Source organism: Heptranchias perlo, chromosome 1 (genome assembly GCF_035084215.1).
Source record: "Heptranchias perlo isolate sHepPer1 chromosome 1, sHepPer1.hap1, whole genome shotgun sequence".
NCBI lineage: Eukaryota > Metazoa > Chordata > Chondrichthyes > Hexanchiformes > Hexanchidae > Heptranchias > Heptranchias perlo.
In genome coordinates this window covers 684,704-709,464 of record NC_090325.1, presented here as the reverse complement: position 1 = coordinate 709,464, position 24,761 = coordinate 684,704, and the positions used below count along the sequence as shown (strand labels likewise).

The 24,761-nt window shown below is 45.5% G+C and overlaps 1 protein-coding gene across 1 annotated transcript in view; it reads right to left on the bottom strand.

The window, feature by feature from the left end:
- fbxo41 (F-box protein 41) overlaps positions 1–24,761 on the bottom strand; it is a 246,259-nt gene that overhangs the window by 153,130 nt on the left and 68,368 nt on the right. Inside the window, exon 4 of the mRNA XM_067978195.1 lies at positions 20,843–20,922. Coding sequence (XP_067834296.1) covers positions 20,843–20,922 — 80 coding nt within the window. The remainder of the gene's footprint in view (positions 1–20,842; positions 20,923–24,761) is intronic.

The window sequence follows — 24,761 nt, the reverse complement described above, 5'->3', positions numbered from 1 at the left end:
CGCTGCAGCCACGGTGTGCCGGTGGTGAAGGGAGTGAATGTTTAGGGCTGTGGATGGGGTGCCAATCAAGCGGGCTGCTTTGTCCTGGATGGTGTCGAGCTTCTTGAGTGTTGTTGGAGCTGCTCTCATCCAGGCAAGTGGAAATTAAGCTAACCTAGCTACGTTTTCCTAATGCCCTTTACAGTCCTGTTGTTTGCTAAATCTCCAATTATCGTGTCAGCAAATTTCTTAATTTACTGTCCGTTAACCAACTTTCTATCCATGTTGCTACATTCCCTCTGATACCAGATGCCTGAATCTTTCTCACAAGCCTCCTCCAAGGCACCTTATTGATCTCCTGAAAATCCATATGCACGAAATCCACTGCATTCCTTTTATAGAATCATAGAAGTTTACAACATGGAAACAGGCCCTTCGGCCCAAAATGTCCATGTCGCCCAGTTTATACCACTAAGCTAGTCCCAATTGCCTGCACTTGGCCCATATCCCTCTATACCCATCTTACCCATGTAACTGTTCCAAATGCTTTTTAAAAGACAAAATTGTACCCGCCTCTACTACTGCCTCTGGCAGCTCGTTCCAGACACTCACCACCCTTTGAGTGAAAAAATTGCCCCTCTGGACCCTTTTGTATCTCTCCCCTCTCACCTTAAATCTATGCCCCCTCGTTATAGACTCCCCTACCTTTGGGAAAAGATTTTGACTATCGACCTTATCTATGCCCCTCATTATTTTATAGACTTCTATAAGATCACCCCTAAGCCTCCTACTCTCCAGGGAAAAAAGTCTCATTCTATCCAACCTCTCCCTATAAGTCAAACCATCAAGTCCCGGTAGCATCCTAGTAAATCTTTTCTGCACTCTTTCCAGTTTAATAATATCCTTTCTATAATAGGGTGACCAGAACTGTACACAGTATTCCAAGTGTGGCCTTACTAATGTCTTGTACAACTTCAACAAGACATCCCAACTCCTGTATTCAATGTTCTGACCAATGAAACCAAGCATGCTGAATGCCTTCTTCACCACCCTATCCACCTGTGACTCCACTTTCAAGAAGCTATGAACCTGTACTCCTAGATCTCTTTGTTCTATAACTCTCCCCAATGCCCTACCATTAACGGAGTAGGTCCTGGCCCAATTCGATCCACCAAAATGCATCACCTCACATTTATCTAAATTAAACTCCATCTGCCATTCATCGGCCCACTGGCCCAATTTATCAAGATCCCGTTGCAATCCGAGATAACCTTCTTCACTGTCCACAATGCCACCAATCTTGGTGTCATCTGCAAACTTACTAACCATGCCTCCTAAATCCTCATCCAAATCATTAATATAAATAACAAATAACAGCGGAGCCAGCACCGATCCCTGAGGCACACCGCTGGTCACAGGCCTCCAGTTTGAAAAACAACCCTCTCCAACCACCCTCTGTCTTCTGTCGGCAATCCAATTGGCTACCTCACCTTGGATCCCGTGAGATTTAACCTTATGTAACAACCTAACATGCGGTACCTTGTCAAAGGCTTTGCTGAAGTCCATGTAGGCCACGTCTACTGCACAGCCCTCATCTATCTTCTTGGTTACCCCTTCAAAAAACTCAATCAAATTCGTGAGACATGATTTTCCTCTGACAAAACCATGCTGACTGTTCCTAATCAGTCCCTGCCTCTCCAAATGCCTGTCGATCCTGTCTCTCAGAATACCCTCTAACAACTTACCCACGACAGATGTCAGGCTCACCGGTCTGTAGTTCCCAGGCTTTTCCCTGCCGCCCTTCTTAAACAAAGGCACAACATTTGCTACCCTCCAATCTTCAGGCACTTCACCTGTAGCTGTCGATGATTCAAATATCTCTGCTAGGGGACACGCAATTTCCTCCCTAACCTCCCATAACGTCCTGGGATACATTTCATCAGGTCCCGGAGATTTATCTACCTTGATGCGCGTTAAGACTTCCAGCACCTCCCTCTCTGTAATAGGTACACTCCTCAAAATATCACTATTTATTTCCCCAAGTTCCCTAACATCCATGACTTTCTCAACCGTAAATACCGATGTGAAATATTCATTTAGGATCTCACCCATCTCTTGTGGTTCCGCACATAGATGACCTTGTTGATCCTTAAGAGGCCCTACTCTCTCCCTAGTTACTCTTTTGCCCTTTATGTATTTGTCGAAGCTCTTCTACAAATGACAAATTTGATTGAATTTTTTGAGGGGGTGACTCGGCGTGTGGATGAGGGTAACGCAGTGGATGTGGTATACATGGATTTCAGTAAGGCCTTCGATAAAGTCCCACACAGGAGACTGGTCAAGAAGGTACGAGCCCATGGAATCCAGGGTGCCTTGGCACTTTGGATTCAAAACTGGCTTAGTGGCAGAAGGCAGAGGGTGATGGTCGAAGGTTGTTTTTGTGACTGGAAGCCTGTGGCCAGTGGGGGACCACAGGGATCGGTGCTGGGTCCCTTGCTGTTTGTGGTCTACATTAATGACTTGGATATGAATGTAAAAGGTATGATCAGTAAGTTCGCTGATGATACAAAAATTGGTAGGGTGGTAAATAGCGAGGAGGATAGCCTCAGTCTGCAGGACGATATAGATGGGTTGGTCAGATGGGCGGAACAGTGGCAAATGGAATTTAACCCGGAAAAGTGCGAGGTGATGCACTTTGGAGGGACTAACAAGGCAAGGGAATACACAATGAATGGGAGGACCCTAGGCAAGACAGAGGGTCAGAGGGATCTTGGTGTGCAAGTTCACAGATCCCTGAAGGCGGCGGAACAGGTAGATAAGGTGGTAAAGAAGGCATATGGGATACTTGCCTTTATTAGCCGAGGCATAGAATATAAGAGCAAGGAGGTTATGATGGAGCTGTATAAAACACTGGTTAGGCCACAGCTGGAGTACTGTGTGCAGTTCTGGTCGCCACACTACAGGAAGGATGTGATCGCTTTGGAGAGGGTGCAGAGGAGATTCACCAGGATGTTACCAGGGCTGGAGCGCTTCAGCTATGAAGAGAAACTGGGAAGATTGGGTTTGTTTTCCTTGGAGCAGAGGAGGCTGAGGGGGGACATGATTGAGGTGTACAAAATTATGAGGGGCACAGATAGGATGGATACTAAGGAGCTTTTTCCCTTCGTTGAGGGTTCTATAACAAGGGGACATAGATTCAAGGTAAAAGGCGGGAGGTTTAGAGGGGATTTGAGAAAGAACTTTTTCACCCAGAGGGTGGTTGGAGTCTGGAACTCACTGTCTGAAGGGGTTGTGGAGGCAGGAACCCTCACAACATTCAAGAAGCATTTGGATGAGCACTTGAAATGCCATAGCATACAAGGCTACGGACCAAATGCTGGAATATGGGATTAGAGTCGACAGGGCTGATGGCCGGCGCGGACACGATGGGCCGAAGGGCCTCTATCCGTGCTGTATAACTCTATGACTCTATGACTCTATAACACTTCTGTCACCTGCCCTTCCTTATTTCCCAAGAGGAGGTCAAGTTTTGCCCCCTCTCTCGTCGGGCCATCCACATACTGAATGAGAAATTCCTCCTGAATACACTCAACAAATTTCTCTCCATCCAAGCCCCTAATGCTATGGCTGTCCCAGTCAATCTATCTGTCCAACTTCTTCATAAACATCTTCAAAAAAATGTTATAATCACTGGCCCAATCGTTGTGGTAAAGCATTCCATATTGTAATTATGCTAACTTCCCCCTTCGTTCTTCTAAATGGTCCCCTTTGTGTTCTGAACGTTAATGATTCTAATGGCTAAGGGGAGAGCAGGGCATTAGAATTAGTTTGGATACTTCTACCAAAGAAGTCGATACAGGCAACAGGGGCTGAATGGCCTCATTCTGTGCTGCTCTGGTTCTATAGTAATAATCCTGAGTCTACAGCCTCTTGACACTAAATCCACAAACTGTTAATGTAATAAATTGGTGGAAATTGGTCAGGTGCTGAAGGATGGAATACTCGAGCCTGGTCTTCAGTTGTTTCCACACCTTTATTCAGAGAGATCACATTACCCACTGTGCAGTCCCTATATAAGCTCTCTTATGAAAGGATACAAGAGTCCCCAGCTGATACTCATAACCTGAATACAATTAACACTAATTGATATAAATCATATGGATATAATTAACAGTTAAAACCACCTTTCACCAGTTCTCCTCTCAAAACCTTGCACAAATTCAGAAAACCTGCCTCAACCTCTGTCCATCGAATCATAGAAAAGTTACAACACAGAAGGAGGCCATTCGGCCCATCGAGCTGCTGCCAACTCTTTCTCAGAGCAATCTAGTTAGTCCCATTCCCCCGCTCTTTCCCAATAGCCCGGCAAGTTTTTTCCCTTCAAGTATTCATCCAATTCCTTTTTGAAAGTCACAATTGAATCTCCTTCCAGGCAGTGCATTCCCAAGCATTACAACTCACTGCTTGAAAAAAATGTTTCCTCATGTCACCATTCGTTCTTTTGCCAATCACCTTAAATCTGTGTCCTCTGGTTCTTGACCCTTCTGCCAATGGGAACAGTTTTTTTTTTATTTACTTTATCCACACCCTTCATGATTTTGAACATCTCTATCAAATCTCCTCTCAACCGTCTCTGATCCACGGAAAACAATCCCAGCTTCTCCAGTCTATCCATGTAACTGAAGTCCCTCATCCCTGGAATCATTCCAGTAAATCATTTCTGCACGCTCTCTAAGGCCTTCAAAGCCTTCCTAAAATGCGATGCCCAGAATTGAACACAATACTCCAGTTGTGGCTGAACCAGTGTTGTAAAAAGGTTCAACAGAATATTTGTACTCTATGCCTCTGTTTATAAAGCCCAGAATCATGTGTGCTTTTTTAACCGTTTTCTCAACCTGCCCTGCCACCTTCACCAATCTTTGCACATATAGCCCCAGATCTCTCTGTTCCTGCACCCCCTTTAGAATTGTACCATTTAGTTTATATTGCCAATCCTAATTTTTCCTGCCAAGATTTATCACTTCGCACTTCTCTGCATTAAATTTCATCTGCCACATGTCCGCCCATTCCACCAGCCTATGTCCTTATGAAGTCTTGATGTGGAGATGCCGGTGATGGACTGGGGTGGACAAATGTAAGGAATCTTACAACACCAGGTTATAGTCCAACAAATTTATTTTAAAATCACAAGCTTTCGGAGATTATCTCCTTCGTCAGATGATCTGACGAAGGAGATAATCTCCGAAAGCTTGTGATTTTAAAATAAATTTGTTGGACTATAACCTGGTGTTGTAAGATTCCTTACACTTATGAAGTCTGTCACTATCCTCCTCACTGTTCACTACACTTCCAAGTTTTGTGTCATCTGCAAATTTTGAAATTGTGCCCTGTACATCCAAGTGCAAGTCATTAATATATATCAAGAAAAGCAGTGGTCCCAGTACCGACCCCTGGGGAACACCGCTGTATACCTCCCTCCAGTCCGAAAAACAACCGTTCACCACTACTCTCTGTTTCCTGTCCCTTAGCCACTTTCTTATCCATGCTGCCACTGCCCCCTTTTATTTCAAGTGCTTGAATTTTATAGAAACATAGGAACAGGCTGATCTGTGATCTAACTCCATATACCTGCCTTTGGCCCTTATCCCTTAATACCTTTGGTTACCAAAAAGCTATCTATCTCACATTTAAATTTAGCAATTGGGCTAGTATCAATTGCCGTTTGCGGAAGAGAGTTCCAAACTTCTACCACCCTTTGTGTGTAGAAATATTTTCTCATCTCACTCCTGAAAGGTCTGGCTCTAATTTTTAGACTGTGACCCCTACTCCTAGAATCCCCAACCAGCGGAAATAGTTTCTCTCTATCCACCCTATCTGTTCCCCTCAATATCTTATAAACTTCAATGAGATCACCCCTGAACCTTCGAAACTCGAGAGAATACAAGCCCAATTTGTGTAATCTCTCCTCGTAACTTAACCCTTGAAGTCCGGGTATCATTCCAGTAAACCTACGCTGCACTCCCTCCAAGGCCAGTATGTCCTTCTGAAGGTGCGGTGCCCAGAACTGCTCACAGTACTCCAGGTGCGGTCTAACCAGGGTTTTGTATAGCTGCAGCATAACTTCTGCCCCCTTGTACTCCAGTCCTCCAGATATAAAGGCCAGCATTCCATTTGCCTTCTTGATTACTTTCTGCACCTGTTCATGACACTTCAATGATCGATGTACCTGAACCCCTAAGTCCCTTTGGACATCCACTGTTTTTAACTTTTTACCATTTAGAAAGTACCCTGTTCTATCCTTTTTTGATCCAAAGTGGATGACCTCACATTTGTCTCCATTGAATTCCATTTGCCACAGTTTTGCCCATTCACCGAATCTATCAATATCCCTTTGTAATTTTATGTTTTCATCTACACTGCTTACAATGCCACCAATCTTTGTGTCATCGGCAAACTTAGATATGAGACTTTCTATGCCTTCATCTAAGTCGTTAATAAATATTGTGAATAATTGAGGCCCCCAAGACAGATCCCTGCGGGACTCCACTAGTCACATCCTGCCAATGTGAATACTTACCCATTATCCCTACTCTCTGTCGCCTTTCGCTCAGCCAACTTCCTAACCAAGTCCGTACGTTTCCCTCGATTCCATGGGCTTCTATCTTAGCTAACAGTCTCTTATGCAGGACTTTATCAAATACCTTCTGGAAGTCCAAATAAATAACATCCATTGACATTCCCCTATCCACTACTTTAGTCACTTCTTCAAAAAATTCGATCAGGTTTGTCAGGCATGACCCACCTTTCACAAATCCATGCTGGCTCTCTCTGATTAACTGAAAATTTTCGAGGTGTTCAGTCACCCTATCCTTAATTATAGACTCCAGCATTTTCCCCACAACAGATGTTAGGCTAACTGGTCTCTAATTCCCTGGTTTCCCTCTCTCTCCTTTCTTAAAAAGCGGAGTGACATGCGCAATTTTCCAATCTCGAGGGACAGTTCCTGAATCTGGAGAACTTTGAAAGATTATAGTTAGGGCATCTGCAATGTGCTCACCGACTTCCTTTAGAACCCTGGGATGGAAACCATCTGGTCCTGGGGATTTGTCACTCTTTAGTTTTCTGTGACAGTCATAAGTTTTCTTTTTCTGCTTTATCTTGCCCTGTATACTTCTAGACAACCAGGGGGCTCTAAATTTGGCAGTGCCACCCTTTTTCTTTGAGTGGACGTGTCTGCATTGTACCCGTAGAATTTCACTTTTTGGTGCCTCCCACTGATTTCTCCTCAAGTAGTTGTGTCCAGTCCATTTCTGCCAAATCACCTCTTAGTTCTGCCTTCCCCCAATTTAAAATGTTTACTCCTCATTTAACTCTGTCCTTTTCCATAATAATGCTAAAACTAACTGAATTGTGGTCACTATCCCCAATATGGTCACCCACTGTCACTTCACCCACTTGCCCATCTTCATTTCCCAGGACTAAATCTAGAATTGCATCCCCTCTTGTTGGGCTTGTCACGTACTGGCTAAAAAAGTTCTCCTGGACACCGATCAAGAATTTTGTGCCCTCTGTGCTCCTCACACTGTTTGAATCCCAGTTGATGTTAGGGTAGTTGAAGTCCCCTACTATTATTGCCCTCTTATTTTTGCACTCAGAAATTTATAGTTAGGGCATCTGCAATGTGCTCACCTACTTCCTTTAAAACGCTGGGATGGAAACCATCTGGTCCTGGGGATTTGTCACTCTTTAGTGCTATTATTTTCTTCATTACTGTTGTTTTACTTATGTTAATGTTAACGAGCCCCTGTCCCCGATTCAATATTAGTTTTCTTGGGATTTCCGGCATGCTATCCTCTGATTTTTCTGACAAGCCTATTATGCAGCACTTTATCAAACACCTTTTGAAAATCCATATACATCACATCAACCGCATTGCCCTCATACACCCTCTCAATTACCTCAACAAAAAACTCAATCAAGTTAGTTGAACACGATTTGCCTTTGACAAATCCATGCTAGTTTTCCTTTATTAATCCACACTTGTCCAAATGACTATTAATTTTGTCCCGGATTATCGTTTCTAAAAGTTTCTCCATCACTGAGATTAAACTGACTGGCCTATAGTTGCTGGGTTTATCCTTACATCCCGTTTTGAACAAGGGTGTAACATTTGTAATTCTCCAGTCCTCTGGCACCACTCCCCTGTCTGAGGCTGTTTGGAAGATTATGGCCAGTACCTCCCCAATTTCCACCCTAACTTCCCTCAGCAACCTAGGATGCATCCCATGCGGATCGGGTGATCTATCTACTTTTAAGTCTTTCTAGTACCGCCTCTAGCAATTTTTAGCACATTCGGTATCTCAACTACCTCTTCAATTACCGTGACTTTGGCAACATCTTCTTCCTTAGTAAAGACAGATGCAAAGTGCCCATTTAGTACCTCGGCCGTGCCCTCTGCCTCCATGAGTAGATCTCCTTTTTGGTCCCTTAACGGCCCCACGCCTCCTCTTACTACCCATTTACTGTTCACATGCCTGTAGAAGACTTTTGCATTCCCTTTTATGTTAGCTGCCAGTCTATTCCCATACTCTCTCTCTTAGCCCCTCTCATTTCCTTTTTCATTTCCCCTCTCAACTTTCCATATTCAACCTGGTTCTCATTTGTGTTATCAACCTGACATCTGCCATACACCCGCTTTTTCTGCTTCATCTTACTCTCTATATCTTTAGTCATCCAGGGAGCTCTGGTTTTGACTGCCCAACTTTCTCCCGCGTGGGAATGTACCTGGACTGTACCCGAACCATCTCCTCTTTAAAGGCCGCCCACAGTTTGATTACAGTTTTGTCTGCCAATCTTTGATTCCAATTTACCCAGGCTGGTTCTGTTCTCAACCCACTTAAAATTGGCCCTCCTCCGATTATGTATTTTTCCTCGAGATTGCTCCTTGTCCTTTTCCATAACTATTCTAAACCTGATGATACTATGATCGCTGCTCCCTAAATGCTCCCCCACTGACAATTGCTCCACTTGACCCATCTCATTCCCCAGAACCAGATCCTATCCTATCCCTTCGGATCCCTTGCTATCCTGAACTCTCTGTGGCTGCAGGGTGACCACCTCCTGGAACGTACGATCCAGGAAACCTTCAGCCTCCCTTATGCACTACAATGATTCCAGACACCCCTCAAGCAACTGGCGGCATTTAGAAACATGGAAGTTACAACATGGAAACAGGCCCTTCGGCCCAACATGTCCATGTCGCCCAGTTTATACCACTAAGCTAGTCCCAATTGCCTGCACTTGGCCCATATCCCTCTATACCCATCTTACCCATGTAACTGTCCAAATGCTTTTTAAAAAACAAAATTGTACCCGCCTCTACTACTGCCTCTGGCAGCTCGTTCCAGACACTCACCACCCTTTGAGTGAAAAAATTGCCCCTCTGGACCCTTTTGTATCTCTCCCCTCTCACCTTAAATCTATGCCCCCTCGTTATAGACTCCCCTACCTTTGGGAAAAGATTTTGACTATCGACCTTATCTATGCCCCTCATTATTTTATAGACTTCTATAAGATCACCCCTAAGCCTCCTACTCTCCAGGGAAAAAAGTCTCATTCTATCCAACCTCTCCCTATAAGTCAAACCATCAAGTCCCGGTAGCATCCTAGTAAATCTTTTCTGCACTCTTTCTAGTTTAATAATATCCTTTCTATAATAGGGTGACCAGAACTGTGCATATGTGTCCTGCACATGTGGCCGTCCAGGACACATGAAGCATCCTGAGGTTCCCACGTGGCATAGGAATTGCAGGCAATGGGGCTCAGCTGCTCATCTGTTATATTTAGAATCCTTCTTTTTTCCGAAACTCCCTTATTTTTTTTCGTTCATGGGATGTGGGGGTCGCTGGCGAGGCCAGAATTTATTGCCCATCCCTAATTGCCCTTGAGAAGGTGGTGGTGAGCCGCCTTCTTGAACCGCTGCAGTCTATGAGGTGACGGTTCTCCCACAGTGCTGTTAGGAAGGGAATTCCAGGATTTTGCCCCAGCAACGATGAAGGAACGGCGATATATTTCCAAGTCGGGATGGTGTGTGACTTGGAGGGGAACATGCAGGTGGTGTTGTTCCCATGTGCCTGCTGCCCTTGTCCTTCTAGGTGGTAGAGGTCACGGGTTTGGGAGGTGCTGTCGAAGAAGCCTTGGCGAGTTGCTGCAGTGCATCCTGTGGATGGCACACACTGCAGCCACGGTGCGCCGGTGGTGAAGGGAGTGAATGTTTAGGGTGATGGACGGGGTGCCAATCAAGCGGGCTGCTTTGTCCTGGATGGTGTTGAGTTTCTTGAGTGTTGTTGGAGCTGCACTCATCCAGGCAAGTGGAAAGTATTCCATCACACTCCTGACTTCTGCCTTGCAGATGGTGGAAAGGCTTTGGTGAATCAAGAGCTGAGTCACTCGCAGCAGAATACCGAGCCTCTGACCTGCTCTTGTAACCACAGTATTTATGTGGCTGGTCCAGTTAAGTTTCTGGTCACTGGTGGCTCCCAGGATGTTGATGATGGGGAAGTCGGCGATGGTAATACCGTTGAATGTCAAGGAGATGGTCATTGCCTGGCATGAATGTTACTTGCCACTTATCAGCCCAAGCCTGGATGTTGTCCAGGTCTTGCTGCATGCGGCAATGGACTGCTTCATTATTTGAGGGGTTGCGAATGGAACTGAACACTGTGCAATCCTCAGCGAACATCCCCATTTCTGACCTTATGATGGAGGGAAGGTCATTGATGAAGCAGCTGAAGATGGTTGGGCCTCGGACACTGCCCTGAGGAACTCCTGCAGCAACGTGCTGTGGCTGAGATGATTGGCCTCCAACAACCACTACCATCTTCCTTTGTGCTAGGTATGACTCCAGCCACCGGAGAGTTTTCCCCGATTACCATTGACTTCAATTTTACTAGGGCTCCTTGGTGCCACACTCGGTCATATGCTGCCCTGATGTCAAGGGCAGACACTCTCACCTCACCTCTGGAATTCAGCTCTTTTGTCCTTGTTTGGACCAAGGCTGTAATGAGGTCTGGAGCCGAGCGGTGCTGGCGGTACCCAAACTGAGCATCGGTGAGCAGGTTATTGGTGAGTAAGTGCCGCTTGATAGCACTGTCGACGACACCATCACTTTGCTGATGATTGAGAGTAGACTGATGGTGCAGTAATTGGCCGGATTTGGATTTGTCCTGCTTTTTGTGGACAGGACATACCTGGGCAATTTTCCACATTGTCAGGTAGATGCCAGTGTTGCAGCTGTACTGGAACAGCTTGGCTAGAGGGGCGGCTAGTTCTCGAGCACAAGTCTTCAGCACTACAGCCGGGATGTTGTCGGGGCCCATGGCCTTTGCTGTATCCAGTGCACACAGCCGTTTCTTGATATCACGTGGAGTGAATCGAATTGGCTGAAGACTGGCTTATGTGATGGCGGGATAGCGGGAGGAGGCCGAGATGGATCATCCACTCGGCACTTCTGGCTGAAGATTGTTGCAAACGCTTCAGCCTTGTCTTTTGCACTCACGTGCTGGACTCTGCCATCATTGAGGATGGGGATGTTCACAGAGCCTCCTCCTCCCGTTAGTTGTTTCATTGTCCACCACCATTCACGACTGGATGTGGCAGGACTGCAGAGCTTTGATCTGATCAGTTGGTTGTGGAATCGTTTAGCTCTGTCTATAGCATGTTGCTTCTGCTGTTTAGCATGCATGTAGTCCTGAGTTGCAGCTTCACCAGGTTGGCACCTCATTATTCGATGGACCTGGTGCTGCTCCTGACACGCTCTTCTACACTCCTCATTGAACCAGGGTGAAGACAGGACTTCGTCTCCACAAGGACACTGAGCGGTGGTCAATTCTACCAATACTGTAAATTAGTATTCATTTACTTACTGTTTATTTACCCCGATTAACCTACCCTTTTATTCCAGGTCTCTCAGAGCTCCTCCTTTCTGTTCACTGTCCTTCCCCCTCCACATTGAATTCCCCCTCTCACCAAATTCTCAGAAAAAATAACTTCTCATTCCTGGTACATTTTGGTAGGAAGATTGAGGAACATAGGAACAGGAGTAGGCCATTCAGCCCCTCGTGCCTGCTCTGCCATTTGATAAGATCATGGCTGATCTGTGATCTAACTCCATATTCCTGCTTTTGGCCCATAGCCATTAATACCTTTGGTTGCCAAAAAGCGATCTATCTCAGATTTAAATTTAGCAATTGAGCTAGTATCAATTGCCGTTTGCGGAAGAGAGTTCCAAACTTCTACCACCCTTTGTGTGTAGCAATGTTTTCTAATCTCACTCCTGAAAGGTCTGGCTCTAATTTTTAGACTGTGCCCCCTACTCCTAAAATCCCCAACCAGCGGAAATAGTTTCTCTCTATCCATCCTATCCGTTCCCCTTAATATCTTATAAACTTCGATCAGATCACCACTTAACCTTCGAAACTCGAGAGAATACAACCCCAATTTGTGTAATCTCTCCTCGTAACTTAACCCTTGAAGTCCGGGTATCATTCTAGTAAACCTACGCTGCACTCCCACCAAGGCCAATATGTCCTTCCGAAGGTGCGGTGCCCAGAACTGCTCACAGTACTCCAGGTGCGGTCTAACCAGGGTTTTGTATAGCTGCAGCATAACTTCTGCCCCCTTGTACTCCAGTCCTCCAGATATAAAGGCCAGCATTCCATTAGCCTTATTGATTATTTTCTGCACCTGTTCATGACAATTCAATAATCTATGGACCTGTACCCCTAAGTCCCTTTGGACATCCACTGGTTTTAACTTTTTACCATTTAGAAAGTACCCTGTTCTATCCTTTCTTGATCCAAAGTGGATGACCTCACATTTGTCTACATTGAATTCCATTTGCCACAGTTTTACCCATTCACCAAATCTATCAATATCCCTTTGTAATTTTATGTTTTCATCTACACTGCTGACAATGCCACCAATCTTTGTGTCATCGGCAAACTTAGATATGAGACTTTCTATGCCTTCATCTAAGTCGTTAATAAATATTGTGAATAATTGAGGCCCCAAGACAGATCCCTGCGGGACTCCACTAGTCACATCCTGCCAATGTGAGTACCTTCCCATTATCCCTACTCTCTGTCGCCTTTCGCTCAGCCAACTTCATAACCAAGTCCGTATGTTTCCCTTAATTCCATGGGCTTCTATCTTAGCTAACAGTCTCTTATGTGGGACCTTATCAATTGCCTTCTGGAAGTCCATATAAATAACATCCATTGACATTCCCCTACTTTAGTCACCTCGTCAAAAAATTCTATCAGGTTTGTCAGGCACAACCAACTTTTCACAAATCCATGCTGGCTCTCTCTGATTAACTGAAAATTCTCGAGGTGTTCAGTCACCCGATCTTTAATTATAGACTCCAGCATTTTCCCCACAACAGATGTTAGGCTAACTGGTCTATAATTCCTTGGTTTTCCTCTCTCTCCTTTCTTAAAAAGCGGAGTGACATGTGCAATTTTCCAATCTAGAGGGACAGTTCCTGAATCTAGAGAACCTTAAAAGATTATAGTTAGGAGAGGCAAAATAAACTAAATGGTACAATTCTCAAGTGGATGCAGGAACAGAGACCTATGGGGGTGTACGTACACAAATCTTTGAAGGTGGCAGGACAAGTTGAGATTGCTGTTAAAAAGCATATGGGATCCAGGGCTTTATAAATAGAGGCATAGAGTACAAAAGCAAATAGGTTATGCTAAACCTTTATAAATCACTGGTTAGGCCCCAGCTGGAGTATAGTGTTTAATTCTGGTCACCACACTTTAGGAAGGATGTCAAGGCCTAAGAGAGAGTGCAGAGGAGATTTACTAGAATGGTACCAGGGATGAGGGACTTCAGTTATGCACTGCCAAATTTAGAGCCCCCGGTTGTCTAGAAGTATACGGGGCAAGATAAAGCAGAAAAAGAAAACTTGTGACTGTCACAGAAAACTAAACACTGCAGAAAGCCTGGAGGAGTAAAGAAAGTACAGGGATGATATAAAAAAGGAAATAAGGAAAGCAAAGAGAGGGCACGAAAAAATATTCGCTCGTAAGATTAAAGAAAACCCAAAGATGTTTTATCAGTGCATTAAGAACAAGAGGATAGCTAAGGAAAAGGTGGGACCTATCAGGGATGATAAGGGTAACTTGTGTGTAGAAGCAGAGGATGTGGGTAGGGATTTAAATGAATATTTTGTCTCCGTATTCACAAAGGAAAGGGATGATCCGGACGTAGTAGTTAAAGAGGAGAGGTGTGAAATATTGGATAAGGTAAACATAACGAGAGAGGAAGTACGAGAGGGACTGGAATCCTTGAAAGTTGATAAGTCACCAGGGCCGGATGGATTGTTTCCTGGGCTATTGAAGGAAGCCAGGGGGGAAATAACGGATGCTCTGAGGATCATTTTCCAATCCTCACTGGATACAGGGGAGGTACCGGAGGACTGGAAGACTGCAAACGTAGTACCATTATTTAAAAAAGGTACGAGGGAAAGGCCGAACAATTTTTGGCCGGTCAGTCTTACCTCGGTGGTGGGCAAACTATTAGAATCAATACTGAGAGATAGGATAAACTGTCACTTGGAAAGGCATGGTTAATCAGGGATAGTCAGCATGGATTTGTTCAGGGAAGGTCATGCCTTACAAATCTGATTGAATTCTTTTGAGGAAGTGACAAGGAGGATTGATGAGGGTAGTGCAGTGGATGTTGTCTTCGTGGATTTTAGTAAGGCATTTGACAAGGTCCCACATGGCACACTGGTCAGAAAGGTAAAAGCCCATGGGATACTGGGAAATGTGACGAATTGGATCCAAAATTGGCTCAGTAACAGGAAACAAAGGGTAAAAGTTGATGGATGTCTTTGTGAATGGAAATCCGTTTCCAGTGCTGTGCCACAGGGCTCAGTGTTGGGTCCCTTGCTGTTTGTGGCATATATTAATGATTTGGACTTTTTTTTTCAATTCGTTCATGGGATGTGGGCTTCGCTGGCAAGGCTGGAATTTATTGCCCATCCCTAATTGCCCTTGAGAAGGTGGTGGTGAGCCGCCTTCTTGAACCACAGCAGTCCGTGTGGTGAAAGCTCTCCCACAGTGCTATGAGGTAGGGAGTTGCAGGATTTTGACCCAGCGACGATGAAATATTTCCAAGTCGGGATGGTGTGTGACTTGTAGGGGAACATGCAGGTGGTGTTATCATAGAATCATAGAATCATAGAAGTTACAACATGGAAACAGGCCCTTCGGCCCAACATGTCCATGTCGCCCAGTTTATACCACTAAGCTAGTCCCAATTGCCTGCACTTGGCCCATATCCCTCGATACCCATCTTACCCATGTAACTGTCCAAATGCTTTTTAAAAGACAAAATTGTACCCGCCTCGACTACTGCCTCTGGCAGCTCGTTCCAGACACTCACCACCCTTTGAGTGAAAAAATTGCCCCTCTGGACCCTTTTGTATCTCTCCCCTCTCACCTGAAATCCATGTCCCCTCGTTATAGACTCCCCCACCTTTGGGAAAAGATTTTGACTATCGACCTTATCTATGCCCCTCATTATTTTATAGACTTCTATAAGATCACCCCTAAACCTCCTACTCTCCAGGGAAAAAAGTCCCAGTCCATCCAACCTCTCCCTATAAGTCAAACCATCAAGTCCCGGTAGCATCCTAGTAAATCTTTTCTGCACTCTTTCTAGTTTAATAATATCCTTTCTATAATAGGGTGACCAGAACTGTACACAGTATTCCAAGTGTGGCCTTACTAATGTCTTGTACAACTTCATCAAGACATCCCAACTCCTGCATTCAATGTTCTGACCAATGAAACCAAGCATGCCGAATGCCCTCTTCACCACCCTATCCACCTGTGACTCCACTTTCAAGGAGCTATGAACCTGTACTCCCAGATCTCTTTGTTCTATAACTCTCCCCAACGCCCTACCATTAACGGAGTAGGTCCTGGCCCAATTCGATCGACCAAAATGCATCACCTCACATTTATCTAAATTAAACTCCATCTGCCATTCATCGGCCCACTGGCCCAATTTATCAAGATCCCGTTGCAATCCGAGATAACCTTCTTCACTGTCCATAATGCCACCAATCTTGGTGTCATCTGCAAACTTACTAACCATGCCTCCTAAATTCTCATCCAAATCATTAATATAAATAACAAATAACAGTGGACCCAGCACCGAACCCTGAGGCACACCGCTGGACACAGGTCTCCAGTTTGAAAAACAACCCTCTACAACCACCCTCTGTCTTCTGTCGTCAAGCCAATTTTGTATCCAATTGGCTACCTCACCTTGGATCCCGTGAGATTTAACCTTATGTAACAACCTACCATGCGGTACCTTGTCAAAGGCTTTGCTAAAGTCCATGTAGCCCACGTCTACTGCACAGCCCTCATCTATCTTCTTGGTTACCCCTTCAAAAAACTCAATCAAATTCGTGAGACATGATTTTCCACTCACAAAACCATGCTGACTGTTCCTAATCAGTCCCTGCCTCTCCAAATGCCTGTAGATCCTGTCTCTCAGAATACCCTCTAACAACTTACCCACTACAGATGTCAGGCTCACCGGTCTGTAGTTCCCAGGCTTTTCCCTGCCGCCCTTCTTAAACAAAGGCACAACATTTGCTACCCTCCAATCTTCAGGCACCTCACCTGTTGTTCCCATGTGCCTGCTGCCCTTGTCCTTCTAGGTGGTAGAGGTCGTGGGTTTGGGAGGTGCTGTCGAAGAAGCCTTGGCGGGTTGCTGCAGTGCATCCTGTGGATGGTACACACTGCAGCCACAGTGTGCCGGTGGTGGATGGAGTGCTCATGAAGCGGGCTGCTTTGCCCTGGATGGTGTCGAGCTTCGAGTGTTGTTGGAACTGCACTCATCCAGGCAAGTGGAGAGTATTCCATCACACTCTTGACTTGTGCCTTGTGGATAGTGGAAAAGCTCTGGGGAGTCAGGAGGTGAGTCACTCGCTGCAGAATACCCAGCCTCTGACCTGCTCTTGTAGCCACAGTATTTATATGGCTGGTCCAGTTAAGTTTCTGGTCAACGGTGACCCCCAGGATGTTGATGGTGAGGAATTCGGCGATGGTAATGCCGTTGAATGTCAAGGGGAGGTGGTTAGGGAGGTGCTTAGATTCTCTCTTGTTGGAGATGGTCATTGCCTGGCACTTGTCTGGCACGAATGTTACTTGCCACTGATCAGCCCAAGCCTGGATGTTGTCCAGGTCTTGCTGCATGCGGGCACAGACTGCTTCATTATCTGAGGGGTTGCAAATGGAACTGAACACTGTGCAATCATCAGCGAACATCCCCATTTCTGACCTTATGATGGAGGAAAGGTCATTGATGAAGCAGCTGAAGATGGTTGGGCCTCGGACACTGTCCTGAGGAACTCCTGCAGCAATGTGCTGGGGCTGAGATGATTGGCTTCCAACAACCACTACCATCTTCCTTTGTGCTCGGTATGACTCCAGCCACTGGAGAGTTTTCCCCCTTGTTCCCATTGACTTCAATTTTACTGGGGTTCCTTAATGCCACACTCGGTCAAATGCTGCCTTGATGTCAAGGGCAGTCACTCCCACCTCACCTCTGGAATTCAGCTCTTTTGTCCATGTTTGGACCAAGGCTGTAATGAGGTCTGGAGCCGAGTGGTCCTGGCGGAACTGAGCATCGGTGAGCAGGTTATTGATGAGTAAGTGCCGCTTGATCGCACTGTCAATGACACCTTCCATCAGTTTGCTGATAATTGAGAGTAGACTGATGGGGCGGTAATTGGCTGGATACTTGAATGTTGGGGCCAGGATCGGCGAATTTGCAGACGACACAAAAATTGTCCGTGTAGTTGATAGTGAAGAGGATAGCTGTAGACTCCAAGAAGATATCAATGGGTTGGTGGAGTGGGCGGAAAAGTGGTAAATGGACATCAACCCAGAGAAGTGTGAGGTAATGCACTTAGGGAGGGAAAACAGTAAAAGGGAATACGCAGTGAACCGGAATATATTGAGAGGGGTAGAAGAAGTGAGAGACCTTGGAGTGCATGTGCACAGGTCCCTGAAGGTGGCAGTACAGGTAGATAAGGTTGTGAAGAAGGCATACGGAATGCTCTCCGTCATTAGCCGAGGTACAGAATACAAAAGCAGGGATGTAATGATAGACCTGTCTAAAACGCTGGTAAGGCCACAGCTGGAGTATTGTGCACAGTTCTGTTCACCACATTACAGGAAGGATGTAATTGCTGTGGAGAGAGTGCAGAGAAGATTTACAAGAATGTTGCCAGGGCTTGAAAATTGCAGCTACGAGGAGAGACTGGATAGGCTGGGGTTGTTTTCCTTGGAGCAGAGGAGGCTGAGGGGAGACTTGATTGAGGTGTACAAAATTTATGAGGGGCCCAGATAGAGTCGACAGGAAGTAGCTGTTTCCCCCTAGCGGAGAGTTCAAGAACTAGAGGACAGAGATTTAATCTGATTGGCGGAAGGATTAGAGGGGACATGAGGAAAAACTTTTTTACCCAGAGGGTGGTGGGTGTATGGAATTCACTGCCCGAATTGGTGGTAGAGGCAGGGACCCTCAACTCTTTTAAAAAGTACCTGGACCTGCACCTAAAGTGCTGTAAGCTGCAGGGCTACGGACCAGGTGCTGGAAGGTGGGATTAGAATGGGCACCTGGTTGTTCTTCGAGCCGGCGCAGACACGATGGGCCGAATGGGCCACTTCTGTGCTGCACTGTTGGATTTAAACCCCTTTCAGGATTTTAATTTAATTCAATCCAAGGACTGGTTCATGACAACAAGACCACCACGGTATTGGTATTATGGTTAAAGACAAAACAGGTTTATTAAGCACATCACAATTAATACAAAAAAGTGATACTTAAAGAGAAATAGTCTCAGTCTGTTCCTTGAAACCTTGGAAGTATCCCTCCAAGTAACTGCGGTGCGGTCTCTCTCTCTCTCTGGCTGTGTTCTGTGGACTGAAGAGTTCTCTTCTTCTTTGCCAGAATCTTGCGCGCCTTCCTCAGCTTTTGAGGTCTCTTCTTATCCCCTGTTTCAGTCTATGTGGCAGTTCACTATCACGTCCACATCTCTCAGCCTGACCACGGGTCATGACTCTCAACCTTCAGAATTTACATCCCAAGCATAACCCCTGGTACCATCCGTGCCTTGTTGTTACAGACTTAACGATACCTTTTCTTAGAGTTTACATTGCCAGCCTTCACAGGACCCCATTTGTGTAAACAGACTTCTATTCACTAGCTTGCGGGGGCTCGAGATAGAGAGGCCTGAGCCTGGGTGACGCCTTGATTTATTTAACCTTCAGTCCCATTTATCTACATGTCTTTAGACATTATGCTGTCACAGAACATCCTCCCTTAGCGTCTGTGATTTCTCACAGTCTGCTAATTCCCACTTGGGATGTAACTTCTGAAGGTTGAGAGTCATGACTCGTGGTAAGGCTGAGAGATGTGGACGTGATAGTGAACGGCCACATAGACTGAAAAAGCGGATAAGAAGAGACCTCAAAAGCTGAGGAAGGCGCGCAAGATTCTGGCAAGGAAGAAGTGAACTCTTCAGTCGAAGGACCGACCCCGCAGTCACTTGGAGAGATACTTCCAAGGTTTCAAGGAACAGACTGTGACTATTTCTCTTTGTTAAGTATCACATTTTTGTACTAATTGTGATGTGCTTAATAAATCTGTTTTGCCTTTAACCATAATACCAGTACCGTGGTGGTCTTGGTGTTGTCACAAACCAGTCCTTGGATTGGATTAAATTAAAATCCTGAATGTAGGGGTTTAAAAATCCTACAGTATCTTTTCTATGTGGAGAGACTGGAGAAGCCGCGTTTGTTCTCCTTAGAACAGAGAGGTTAAGGGGAGATTTGACAAGAGATATTCAAAATCATGAACGGATTTGATAGAGTAAATAAGGAGAAACTGTTTCCAACGGCAGAAGGGTCGGTAACCAGGGGACACAGATTTAAGATAATCGGCAAAAGAGCCAGAGGGGAGATGAGGAAACATTTTCTTTACGCACCGAGTTGATCAGGAATTCACTGCCTGAAAGGGCGGTGGAATCAGATTCAATAGTAACTTTCAAAAGGGAACTGGATAAAAACTTGAAGGGAAAAAATTTACAGGGCTACGGGGAAAGAGCAGGGGAGTGGGACTAATTGGGTAGCTCTTTCAAAGAGCTGGCAAAGGCACGATGGGCTGAATGATGTCCTTCTCTGTAGGACCTTCCCCACCCAAATCCATGCTGTGTTACTATACAGGTGCTGCACCAACCTAAGTTCCTTTCTTTAGTTTCCATTATTTTATCCAGTAATGGGCCTATAATTACCATAGTTTGTTTAGTCCCACTTTTCAAATAAAGGTATTACATTTGCTAGATTCCAATTCGACACACTCTCTCCAGCACCCACTGAATCTTTCATCGTTGCAGCCAGCGCCCTATAAATGTTCTTCCTACTTTCTTTCAGCACCCTAGGTTATACATCATTTGGCCCAGGGCATTTAAAATTAAGACAAATGATGAATCCTCATTAAACCATGTGTATTTGTAAGGGTGTAAAAATAAATTTAAAATACAAAGGAAAGAAAATCTGCTTCGTCTTTTTTTTTAAAAAGCAAACATTCGGCCCATACTAATTTAACTCCACATTTTACTGCTTTTCGACAGCTTTAAATTAGAGCCTACAATCCTCTCAGGTGTAGTCCAGTATGAAATGACAAGCATTGAACAATATTGGAACATTAAATTCAGATTATTTTCTTTTCATTTTGTCCCTTTAAGAACAGAATTCACAATATTCCATACCTGACATTTGGCAACGACTGTTGTTCAGACACAGGCACATTGCCTCGGGAAACACTGGATGGGGTCATGTGTCTTTCACCCTGGACAATAAGAAGGAATTGAACGTGAAAATTGAAGAAAATCTAAACCAAGCAAAAGTCCAACAATCAGAACCATTTTCAAAAAATTCCAACATTAATATAGCATTTATGAGTCCGGCAACAGAGTGGTTATGGTACTGGACTAGGAACTCAGAGATAGTGACTTCAAATCCTAACAGCAAGTTGTGCAATGGAATTCAATAAATCCTGTAATTTCTGGTATAGCACTAGAAAAATAACCATGAAAGCGCCAGATTGATGCAAAAACCCAACTGGATCATGAATGTCTTTCAGAGGAGGGGCCCTGCCACCCCTACTGGGTCTAGCCTACAAGTGACTCCAATCTCACACAAGATTGTTGATTCTCTGTGGGCCATCAACAGCAGCACAATTGGTAACACTCAGCCTGGTACATCCCTCACTCCTTGATCACCATTTACACAGGAGATAAACCCTGGTTCAATATATACAGTGAATAAGAAATAGGATCAGGAGTAGGCCAGAAGGCCCCTCGAGCCTGCTCCACCATTCAATAAGACCATGGATGACCATCGACCTCAACTCCACTTTCCCACCCAATCCCCATATCCCTTGAGTCCCCAGAATCCAAAAATCTATCGATCTCAGCCTCGAACATATTCAACGCTCAGCATTCACAGCCCTGTGGGGTAGAGAATTCCAAAGATTCACAACCCTCTGAGTGAAGAAATTCCTCCTCATCTCAGTCTTGAATGGCCGACCCCTTATCCTGAGACAATGCCTCGTTTTAGACTCTCCAGCCAGGGGAAACAGCCTCTCCGCATCAACCCTGTCAAGCCCCCTCAGAATCTTGTATGTTTCAATAAAATCACCCCTCATTCTTCTAAACTCCAGAGAATGAGTAGAATGGGTCTACAATCTCTCATACCCAGAGCAGCACCAGGCCTACATTAGAATAAGGTGTTACACATGATTACCTGCATGCTCGACACCCAATGCAACAGGCTAAAGACAGAGTTAAGCAGTCCTTTACCTCAGCAGATTACAGCAGTACTCTGTACACCTATCATATCCAGTCGGTAATTGTGGTGGACAAGCAAGTAATAGGAGGAGGTGGAAACTCCAGGAACATCCCCATGCTCGACTATGACGGAGCCCAGAATGTTATGTAATAAAGACGAATGAAATATTCTCAAGTGTCTTCAACCAAAAGGATGATCCTATTCGGCCTCCAACCAAGCTAACCATCATAGATAGCCGTACTCAGCCAATCCGCCTAACTTCAGGTGACATTACGAAGCAGCTGAATACACTGGACACAGCAAGAGATAACATCTCGGCTGCAGCAGCTCTCCAGTCCTGTAGGCAGCTAACATGAAAGGGAATGCAAAAGGTTTCTACAGGCATGTAAACAGTAAACAGGTAGTAAGAGGAGGGGTGGGACCGATTAGGGACCAAAAAAAGAGATCTACTCATGGAGGCAGAGGGGATAGCTGAGGTACTAAATGAGCACTCTGCATCTGTCTTTACCATGATGTGGAGATGCCGGTGATGGACTGGGGTTGACAATTGTAAACAATTTTACAACACCAAGTTATAGTCCAACAATTTTATTTTAAATTCACAAGCTTTCGGAGGCTTCCTCCTTCCTCAGGTGAACGGTGTTGGAAATGAAATCCTCGAAATGAAATCGCATTTATACATCACAGAACAATGCTTGGTGATTACAGACAGTTTTTTCAACTGCCCGTTGCCAAGGCAATCAGTGTGCAGACAGACAGGTGTTACCTGCAAGGTCTCCGAATATACAAATCACCAAAAAAAAACAAAAAAACAAAAAAAAACAGAGATAGAGAGGTAGAAATATAGAAAAGACAGCAACTGACCCGTTATATTAAAAACAGATAACATTTGTTCGCTGGTGGGGTAACGTGTAGCGTGACATGAACCCAAGATCCCGGTTGAGGCCGTCCTCATGGGTGCGGAACTTGGCTATCAATTTCTGCTCGACGATTTTGCGTTGTCGTGTGTCTCGAAGGCCGCCTTGGAGTACGCTTACCCGAAGGTCGGTGGCTGAATGTCCTTGACTGCTGAAGTGTTCCCCGACTGGGAGGGAACCCTCCTGTTTGGTGATTGTTGCGCGGTGTCCGTTCATCCGTTGTCACAGCGTCTGCATGGTCTCGCCAATGTACCATGCTCTGGGGCATCCTTTCCTGCAACGTATGAGGTAGACAACGTTGGCCGAGTCACAGGAGTATGAACCATGCACCTGGTGGGTGGTGTCCTCTCGTGTGATGGTGGTATCTGTGTCGATGATCTGGCATGTCTTGCAGAGGTTACCGTGGCAGGGTTGTGTGGCGTCGTGGACGTTGTTCTCTTGAAGGCGAGCTAATTTGCTGCGAACGATGGTCTGTTTGTGGTTGGGTGGCTGTTTAAAGGCGAGTAGTGGAGGTGTGGGGATGGCCATAGCGAGGTGTTCGTCGTCATTGATGACATGTTGAAGGCTGCGGAGAACATGGCGTAGTTTCTCCGCTCCGGGGAAGTACTGGACGACAAAGGGTACTCTGTTGGTTGCGTCCCGTGTTAGTCTCCTGAGCAGGTCTATGCGATTTTTCGCTGTGGCCCGTCGGAACTGTCGATCGATGAGTCGAGCGCCATATCCCGTTCTTACTAGGGATGACTAGATATGATGCTCGACTCATCGATCGACAGTTCCGACGGGCCACAGCGAAAAATCGCATAGACCTCCTCAGGAGACTAACACGGGACACAACCAACAGAGTACCCTTTGTCGTCCAGTACTTCCCCGGAGCGGAGAAACTACGCCATGTTCTCCGCAGCCTTCAACATGTCATCAATGACGATGAACACCTCGCTATGGCCATCCCCACACCTCCACTACTCGCCTTTAAACAGCCACCCAACCTCAAACAGACCATCGTTCGCAGCAAATTACCTAGCTTTCAAGAGAACAGCGTCCACGACACCACACAACCCTGCCACGGTAACCTCTGCAAGACATGCCAGATCATCGACACAGATACCACCATCACACGAGAGGACACCACCCACCAGGTGCATGGTTCATACTCCTGTGACTCGGCCAACGTTGTCTACCTCATACGTTGCAGGAAAGGATGCCCCAGAGCATGGTACATTGGCGAGACCATGCAGACGCTGTGACAACGGATGAACGGACACCGCGCAACAATCACCAAACAGGAGGGTTCCCTCCCAGTCGGGGAACACTTCAGCAGTCAAGGACATTCAGCCACCGACCTTCGGGTAAGCGTACTCCAAGGCGGCCTTCGAGACACACGACAACGCAAAATCGTCGAGCAGAAATTGATAGCCAAGTTCCGCACCCATGAGGACGGCCTCAACCGGGATCTTGGGTTCATGTCACGCTACACGTTACCCCACCAGCGAACAAATGTTATCTGTTTTTAATATAACGGGTCAGTTGCTGTCTTTTCTATATTTCTACCTCTCTATCTCTGTTTTTTTTTGTTTTTTTGTTTTTTTTTGGTGATTTGTATATTCGGAGACCTTGCAGGTAACACCTGTCTGTCTGCACACTGATTGCCTTGGCAACGGGCAGTTGAAAAAACTGTCTGTAATCACCAAGCATTGTTCTGTGATGTATAAATGCGATTTCATTTCGAGGATTTCATTTCCAACAACGTTCACCTGAGGAAGGAGGAAGCCTCCGAAAGCTTGTGAATTTAAAATAAAATTGCTGGACTATAACTCTGTCTTTACCAAGGAAGAAGAAGCTGCCAAAGTCACAGTAAGTGAAGATGTAGTTGAGATACTGGATGGTCTTCAAATTGATAAAGAGGATGTACGAGAAAGGCTGG